Source organism: Protomyctophum bolini (assembly GCF_963924005.1).
Source record: "Protomyctophum bolini genome assembly, chromosome: 5".
Classification (NCBI taxonomy): Eukaryota; Metazoa; Chordata; class Actinopteri; order Myctophiformes; family Myctophidae; genus Protomyctophum; species Protomyctophum bolini.
The window spans coordinates 10349444-10358879 of NC_137866.1; the positions used below are offsets into that span (position 1 = coordinate 10349444).

The window sequence follows — 9436 nt, forward strand, 5'->3', positions numbered from 1 at the left end:
GCTACAGGATGCGACGGCTTAAAGGCCCGACTTTTGACAGTCAGGGACAATATTGTAAGATATTTCAACTCTGTAAATATATATGCACGTGCACATAACCAAATTCACTGAATAGATGAACAGATGGTATTGTCAACACTGGTCTTATTCCATCTTTACCATTTTCAACCATGTCTGTCCATGCTCACAAATGTGCACAGCTCATTTTGCCTACATTACAGTGCTGACTTTACCACACACAAAAAAAATATGAAACTCAACTTCATAACATAAAAGCTGTCTGTCATACACTGTGAAGACTTCCACAGATAAAGCTGTCCTGATCTCCATAGAAACATATGACTCATCCTCTATAGCAGATGCTCTACTCCTCTCACTGACTTCAGGCAATAAGACTTTGGCAGTGCTGTAGGGAATGTGGGGTTGCACTGCCTCACTGATGATACAGCTGCATGCCAAACAGAGATACACCACCATACTGTAGCTTCATAGTTGTATTTTAGGGGAGCCCTCTCCCTAGTGGACTATAAGAGAAACTACAAGATTGAAAAGTAAAAATATTTTCTTTCGGGTTACAATACTGATATGCTACATTTGGACTGGTAAATATATTGTTGGACAGTGATTTGGACAGTAATTTTATTATATATAAGTTGAACTTAGGGGAAGAAAAAAAAAAGATTCAAGCATCAATATTGTCCACTAATGCATTAATAGCTCAACTAGTCTTGCAAAAAAACAGCCTCAGACAAAGGCTATGACTTGATGTCATATAGCCTGAACTGAAAATCTCTGTGGGCCATCTAAGGCACTTTAATACACTCTCCAAAAGCTGTAGTGCTCTTTGGCTGCTTCCATGAGAATTAAATTAAATGTAGTTAGCTATCCTCTGTCACACCTTTGAGGCGGAGCTCTTCTTGCACTCTGGACAGGTAATCTGGGTCTGGATACCCAAAACTGAAATAGAGAAGGAAATGCAGACATAAGAGATCATTGACCATCATGTTCTGTTTCACAAGTTTTCAAATGTACAAAGGTATTTTGATAATAGCATTGCCACGCATTGTGAGCACTGTGGTTAGGTTACTGTATATGTTGTATTAATAATCATCCAAATCTACAATAATTGTAGTGGAGTAAAAGTACAATATTTGCCTCCGATATGTAGTGAGGTAGAACTACTAATATTTGGTAATACCATAACCTCACAATTGTACTTAAGTAATTGAGTAAATGTACTTAGTTACTTTACACAACTTTGCACCCATATATTCAGGGTGGCACCAGTCCATTGAGCCTTGGGCAAATACTTGGCATCCAGACCAGGATTTTGCCAACTACATGAATATCTGTACCCCCCGCCTATGGGACGTTATACGCCAGCTATGGATAAATCTGTACCCCCCCCCCCCCCCCCCCCCCTTACACCATTTATGAAGCGGTTAGGCCGAAAATCTGCTTTTAACATTGGTCCAGTTGCTAGGCAACACCTCCGTCACCCCCAACACCAGGGTCTTTGCACACGGCCCCCATTTACCTCTGTTCAAATTAGCATTTTCAAAGCCTTTGGAAATACGAGCGCTGTCCATGGTGATCGGCATCCATCCCAGGTTCGGATGTAATTTGTGATTTTGTACTGCATCGCTCTCGACATGTTAACTGTAAACAGCGTGAGCTAATGCTAATAATAGCCAGTCGTTACAATGGTGGTCTCCAGGCTGGGAAACAGGAAATTAGCAAAAATCCAAGAATCCCCCTGGCAAGGCTTATAGCTACACTCTGCTGTCACCTAGCGTGGCACAGAAAGATGGATAGTTTTGGATGCATTAGCGCTACTTTATCTGATATATAAATAGAGAATGTTAATATGATCCTACTGTTGTGGACCACCATTCATGCTGGTCTTGTGGTGAATGTCATTCCAGGTGACAGAGTTGTTGAGGCCTGTGGTGACAGATCGTCCAATGGTGAAGATGAGTCTCCTCTCGAAGGCTTTCCTCAGCAGCCTCAGGACCTTCTCTCCTTCCTCGCAAGCTGGCAGGAAGGCTGCACGTGATGTGCTGGCATACTTTACTCCAGGGTTAGGGTGCTCAGGCTGTCAAGGGATAAATGAGAAGTGCAGGATAGTGAGACCATTTCTAGTGATTTACTTATCGGTATTAAATAAAACCTCTTTGGTTTTGTTTTGCAGGCCATCATGTTTGGTGGGGCAGTCAGGGCCGTGCCCATGCGTATATCTAGCCGCAATTTGCAACTCTAGATTTTTTTACAATCTAGAGTTGCAAATTGCGGCTAGCGTATATCCGGCCCTGGGAGTCGCGACATAGGCAATAAAGGCAGGATGAATCAGCAGTGTTAAGAGAGTTCTTAGGAAGAATAGGCACATATAATTAAAGGCAGATAAACATGACTTGAGCTAAATTGCTTTTGCTGCCTATATGACTTGATTTTAATTTCTTCTTTCATGAAACTGAAAACCTTAAAAATATGACTTGGGCAATTATGCTATGAGGCTAACTAGGCCTATATGTATAACTGGGAGGCTCTTAACATGACTTGTAGTGCCACCCAGTGGCCAAATTCAAACTTGTAAAAGTGTGTTAGCTCAACAAGCTTTTAACAGGCGGCACGCCGCGGCAGGCCTACGTTTTCACGTCACAATATCTCTTCAAACTTCCAATAATAGTATCACTTTCTTTACCCCTTGTATTCCTGCGGGAAAGCGATATTCAATAAGTATGGTTCTGCAGTTTTCAAAGCCAGGTAAACGCTGCCAGGTATGCGCCACTGTCATCTTCCCTTCCGGTTGTGTTCCAATGTGGATTCCGTAGAAAGTATTGCATATTGGGCAAGCAGGCTTGTATTTAAAACTCGCCTCAATACATTCAGTGCAAAAGGAGTGGCGGCAATTTAAAGTTTTCTTATCTCGAATGTTGCTGAGGCATATGGCGCAAGCATCATCATCAAGGTGTATATTCTCCATTTCTGTAGCGGCAGTAGCGCTGTTATTTGTATGAGCCTCCATTTCCCCAGTGTCTGTTCGGGTCGGGTGAATGGTGATGATGAGAATGCTGCCGTTTTTCAGTGTAGGAGCCCGCCGGCTAGAGACTAGAGGAACAACCCTTCTTTTTACAGTCTATATGGTAACTGAGGTTGAATTGGGAAATCACTATGTGGGCCATGGGCCGACTGGGACTAGGAAGCAGGTTACTTAACACACTTACTTGTGTGTGGATGACTCACGCGGCGACCCCGCCCCTGTAAAAACTCTTCGATATTTCGTACATGTACACGTCTGAATGGTGTCTGTCTTCTGACAAACTTAGAATATATTAAACAAAATTGATCCAAAACACTACAGTAAAGTAAACCCTGACCACAGCAACCCATGAGCGAATTCAGTTTCACAATCACATCTCAAAGATTAGTGCTGCTACTGCTAGTCCCGTCAAACCAGACCCACTTTTTCTAAGTCACATGGTGCCGTCCGTGACGGAGACGCACTCAGACAGTGGGGGGTTTCTTTGAGGTAACACCACCGCAGGTGAAAGTCAGAGCCAATTATAATAGTAATTATATGTAGGCCTAATTATAATTATAATATTTTATTTCTAAGGCTCTGGTGAAAGTGAAACAGAACCTAGTTGAACAAAACCATGGCCAATCAGATCAGCCATCTGTGAAATCATGAGTAGGCTAGCCTAATAAGTAGTAAGTACCAATAATAATGGTAGGCCTGTGTATGTAAAAGTCTGCTCTGGTGCCCTTGTGCCAGAATTGATTACAAATGCAATGGATACGGTACTTCCTGTCACATTTTGTACAATGAATACGACTCATTAAGAATCCCAAAAATGTAATATTATTCAAACAACCAGCAACCTATAACATAACCTTTTTATTCAAGTATTAAAATGTAAAGCAATTATTTTGAATATCAACAGACTCATAAAATACAAATAAACACAATTAGAAAAAGCAAAACTCCAACTTTTCTTCAACAATCAAATTTGCAATGTGCAATCCCTTTGACAATTCCGTTTTCTGGCCCCTTCTGATCATGTAACTTACTGCATAGAAATGTTTGCACGGTAGCTTTAGTAAACTACAATCCTGTGTCACAAGAAATTTTGAGTTGGTCCCTTAAAAAAGGAAAAAAGAAAATATTTGTGAAAAAGAGGACAGGTTATTTTATGTATGGGTCACTGACTAATCAAATTAATTATAGGTTGTCACTAGTCAAGCATGTTACTGCACTTAGCAAGCACATTCACACATATTTACCATTTGTGAGGTTGTTTTTTTTAAGCTTTTGGACTACCATACCATAATGTATACAAATGAGAACTTAAATCATATACACATCAGTTTATACTATATATATTATCATGAACCATATGATAGCTTTACTGAAAGCCAGATAATATAGCTACAAACATAATGCTGTTAACCAATCAAATAACACCTAAACACGCCTGAACTGCTATAATTCATTAGTTAACATCATGCTTGATTTGTATCAAAATTGAATATAGGAAAGGCACAATAAAATCAGACCAAATATCCAAAACTCAAATGAACAGCAATATTTGTTTCTGTGAAATTTTCTTGAGTCAGGTAACGGGTTTTCATTCTATCTTCATAATCTATTTAGACAAATTTACAGCAGTTGTCTCATTTAAAATGAGCTAATTATCAGGCAAATCTGCCATTTGTACAGGGACAGTGGCATAGATAATTAAAGAGGTTTTGTGCCTTTGATTTGGTAAAGTCTGTATGCCCTTTGCATTTGACATCGTCATAAATCTGGTCATTAGAAATGAGCACACTGTACTACTAACAACTGAACTGACGAGGCTCAAAACCTGGTAGACATCTTGGAATAACAGGCTTGAGTAGAGTAATAGCAGGGAGCCTGTGGGACATAACAAAAGGTGCTGCCATGGAGACATCTAATAACATTCTTCCTAATCAAGTAAGAAATGATGAAAATGAGGAATATGTAGAGCTTCAAGCAATTGACATCAACTTGTAGCCACCCAGCTAATAGCTTGTGGCCTTACAGAGTACAGACTTGTTTCCCCGAGCACTCTCCCATCAAGAGGAGGTAAACACCATACTCCTACTTCATTGGAAAACTGTCTCCATTACCAAAGTGCCTGTGAGTGCATTAGATTGCAATAACTTTAGAGAACTTTCTTTCTACTGAAGCAGTGCTCTTCTGCCACATAATCCAAGTACCAACCTTACAACAGGTAATTAGTAACGATCAAATAAGAGACTTACTTAACAAACACTACTGGGGGGGACAAAATTATGTGTGCTTGTAACAAAGAAACTGTTCCCCAGCATAGAAACAAACATTAATAGAACATAATTAATAATTGTCCTTTTTCTTTACATTTCAAAATAATAAGTACCTCAAACTTCAACACACCATGATTTATAAATGAGTGCATCAGATATTGGGTCCTATTGCCAACAGTGACAGGTAGAGGATTGTGTTATAGTAGAATGCACCACACTCATAATTATTTTTCTTCCATACCAAGCACTGGGATTAGTGAGATAGGTCAAACTCCCAAGAAAAACGGATGAACAGAAGGAGGACAAGGTGTAGTTTGGTAGGCTCTACCACAGCATTAGACTGGGTCTGTCGAGGGAGTCGTCTTCAGCTGTCCTTTTAGGACTGGACGCCGTCGGAACAGAACCTTCAGCCTAATGATTGTCTGATACAAGGAGGACAGACAGAAGAGTCTAGAAAGTTCCGGAATAGTCCGGCAATTTCACACAGTCAGTCTGCGGTGATGCCTTTCTCTCGGAGCTCCTCTGTCACTCGCACCAGGTAAGTAGGGTCTGGGTAGCCAAAGCTGTCAGGAAAAATAAACAGGCGTCAGTGCATCAGTGTAAATCTCAGCCTGGAGCTTCACATTATACCTGTGAGTGTGAATTAAATCTATTCATGCACTGGCCTTTTTGCAGACACCATAGCACAGCTATGTCTGAGGAATTGTGAGGCTATAATAAAATGCTATTGCCACTAGCCTACTCTACTGTGTAACAAAGAGTAACGACATACCAGCGGGCGCCTCCCCATATCGAGGTCTTGTGGTGAATGTCATTCCAGGTAATGACATTATGCATGCCTGTAGTCATGGAGGTACCAATGGTGAAGATAAGGCGCTGTTCGAAGGCCCGACGTAATAGGCCCAGCACACGGTTTCCTTCTGGGCTGTCTGGGAGGTAGGCCACGCGGTCTGTCCCTGGGTACCGCACACCTGGGTTTGGATGTTCTGGCTATTAGAACAAACACAAAACAAGATCAGGTTGTAGTGATGCTAAAAGGTTTTCAAACATTTTTTTTTTTAAAGATGTTGTTGCAATCTTAATCTTATACATCATTCCAAAGGTTAAACATTCTCAGTTTCAAGGGCTAACATTGTTATTTTGTTCTACATAACATAGTCCATACACTAATCATTTAATTGTACTCTATTTCATAATAATATATATTTGAGCTATACAAAAATATATGTGTATGTAATAGTACAGTGTAATAATACAATTATTTTGTTTTAAATTTCACCATGGTTTGAAGAATTGATAATAATTTAATTATGAAACTGAAGATAAAATATTCACAGAAGCATTTTTTTTTTAAAGTTGTTTTTGCTTAACTGGACAAATTGTTATCTACAAACGAAATATGCTAGATAAAGAAAAGGAAAATGTGAAGGGAAAAATAACTGGATGAACTTCTACAGGAAAACAAATACATAAAATCAATATGCTAAACTAGTTTGTTTGTAAAGTAGCTTAGGTTAATCGAAAATGTAATATTTGGTCTATCAAGCAAAGTTATGAATGTTTGTAGTAGAGAAGGTAACCGTATGACTATTGTGAACTCTATTCAAGTCTCTTACTCCAATAGAGAAGGTATTACAATGAAGGTCTTCATTTCCACTTGCCCTTGGTCTACTTACTGCCTGTAGTCCAGGAGGGAAGCTGTAAATGATGCAGATGCAGCCATAGCCTTCATGCCCAGGCAGCTCCAAATCTGGGTCTCTCTCCACTATCATGCTACCACTGGCAGGCTGATTTCCAATCAACTGGCCATACACTAGCCGACACACGGGGCATGCCCTCTTCACTTTGAAAGCTTGATCCAAACAAGACCGACAAAAAGAGTGACCACATCTTTCCAGGGTTGTCTTCTCCACCATGTCCCCCATGCAAATGGAGCAGGAGGTGTTGTCCTCAGCCTCAGTGTGGGAGGCCATGCCAGGCTCCATTTCCTTCCTGTGAGCTGCTTCATGAAGCATCATGCAGGCCTCTTCGTCAGCAGGCTTCCTGAACCTCTGCTGCTGCCTCTGGGAGCGCCGAGGCTGGGGTGGTGGCGGCGGGAGCATGCTCCCCTCTCCGTTTGGTTGCAGGACACCGACGCAAGGTAGCAGAGTCCGCTTCCTCTTGGGACCACCCTCAAGTTTGCTCATCTCTTTGCGGGCACAACGGCATAAGTCAATGAAGGCTTTGCGGGTCTCATTGGAGATGGATCCATCCATTAGGCCAGCTCTCCGGGAGCCTTCCATGGGCTGCAGCCTCACAGCACAGCAGCCCCCCCTCTCTCCTCGCCTAATGATACCAACGCTCATCCCCTGCTTGTCCTGGAAGTCAATCAGCCAGGGACGCCCGGCTGCAACCAGGTAATCCCACACTGCCTGTGACACCAGCACCTCATCACTACCCTGGCCAGCACGCACACTCATTTCATCAGATGAAACTGCACAGAAATGCACACATTGGCATATGGTTAGACAGGTCTGAGAGCAGTAGCATTCATGCAAGCGTGATTTGCACTTGCATGCAAATTTACTAAAAGTTACACACACACTATATGATCCTATTCAGTACCCTATTTTTCATACTGATTATATTCTACAAAAGATACAAGGTTTGTGATACTTTAGCATCTTGCAACGCACATATGTTATCGTTATTTGCTAAATATGAACCAATCGGAATAAAGTGTTTTAAATTCTGCCTGTAAAAGGTATGTATTTATTTATGCTCCTGTGGCACTCGGCCTGATTCATGAAACACAGGAAATGATGTTGTAATCCAAAGTGCAGTGGACTCTTGAGACCAGTAATAATTGGTTTGATTGTTTTAAGTCGTAGTTAAATGTCAAACTAGGTAAAAACTATGTAGCGTATGTTCGTTATATATTTATTTTTGCTCATCTTGTGATGAACAACCCTGTTTGAGGAGCTAGTCGCAGTGGCCGCAGCACGTCAAACCTACACAACAGGCAGTATCGCGGCATTGCTGAGCTGAGGACATATCAGCTGTTCTGAAATGCAGACTGTAAACAAAGGAGACTGCACCCCATCAATACAGTTGTTCATTGTAAATATCATACGCGACTAACAGTCACATAAAACAACAATGCATAATTCGAGGGAAATAACATTACCTTGTGATCCCATAAATTCCCTTAATTCTGAATAAAGATTCCTGTTGAACAAAAAGAGAGAGAAGAAATACTGAGACTGTGTTGTATTTACATTAAACGTCAACAGCAAGTCGATTCAATTTTCGCAACAAGCCGATTGCAAAATTTCGATCATGTTCCAACCAAAACATAGCCTACAAACGTTTCCTTTGATCATTTCGACAGCTCACCCTTTGCCGTGGCTCGATCGTCTCTGCTTTCTGGCCGGATTAAAAAAACACTATTTATTCTCCATCGGACGAGGCCTTATTCTCGCTCGCTGCAGTTTATCTGCGGATAAGAAGTCTTTTGTAGTCAAGGCATGATACCCAGTCACACGGCTCATCTGCTTAGGGTTTAAAACACCATTCCCTACCCTGTGGCAATGCCATCCAACCCGTCCAACACCACAGCTCGTCCCAGTAGTCTTGCCTCCTAGCTCGTACGTCCTTGGGGCTGATACGAGCCAAGCGAAAAACCCAGCTTGCTTTAGCTTCACTTATCTGACACGGGCCACACTAGCGATGTGACAGCTTAGCTGAGAGCGATAACTCCTTGTTTCATGATGTTCCCCTTTTTGCTTTCAACCCATGTCCCGGCTTAACCACGAACCAGAGAGTTATATCCGTGTCTGGTCTGTGTGAAAGCGAGCGTAAATATGGACCGAAACCTGCGTCAAGTCGCACAAGCGTGAGCTTGCTCGACGGCGCTGTTCGCGGCTGCTGCTGTTAATAATAAAACATAGGGGAGACCTCAACTCTATGGGAGACCTACGGGAACGTGACCAGGAAGTTCGTCACATATAACTAACATGATTGGTTTATTGTTTTCTTTTTCTTCTCCCAATCACACTTCAGGGCCTTGATTGATCATTATCAGTTATAATTTAAGTCACGGCCCAACCATCTGTGAATGTGGAGAAGAGGTCCAGAGGACCATACGATG

At 41.6% G+C, this 9436-nt stretch overlaps 1 protein-coding gene across 2 annotated transcripts; it reads right to left on the bottom strand.

Annotated features, from left to right (window-relative positions):
- Positions 1-3883: 3883 nt before the first annotated feature.
- dtx3 (deltex E3 ubiquitin ligase 3) lies at positions 3884-9201 on the bottom strand. Of its 2 annotated transcripts, XM_080763771.1 has the most exons (6): positions 8868-9201; positions 8683-8782; positions 8474-8514; positions 6924-7780; positions 6080-6297; positions 3884-5870 (listed from the first exon to the last, which is right to left on the bottom strand). In XM_080763771.1, the coding sequence occupies exons 3-6, from the start codon at positions 8484-8486 to the stop codon at positions 5795-5797; spliced, it is 1164 nt and encodes a 387-aa protein (XP_080619897.1). In that variant the 5' UTR covers positions 8487-8514; positions 8683-8782; positions 8868-9201; the 3' UTR covers positions 3884-5794. The 2 variants fall into 2 exon arrangements, with proteins under 2 accessions (XP_080619897.1, XP_080619898.1); XM_080763772.1 differs by having other exon boundaries at positions 6984-7780; positions 8683-9201.
- Positions 9202-9436: the final 235 nt, after the last annotated feature.

What these genes read in the sequence shown, in the direction of transcription:
- dtx3 (XM_080763771.1), bottom strand. An exon ending in GTAATACCTTCTCTATTGGA is followed by an intron (nt 6,298 to 6,923) that starts GTAAGAGACTTG and finishes TTGTTCTAATAG; the next exon opens with CCAGAACATCCAAACCCAGG. An exon ending in ATATGGGGAGGCGCCCGCTG is followed by an intron (nt 5,871 to 6,079) that starts GTATGTCGTTAC and finishes TTTTCCTGACAG; the next exon opens with CTTTGGCTACCCAGACCCTA.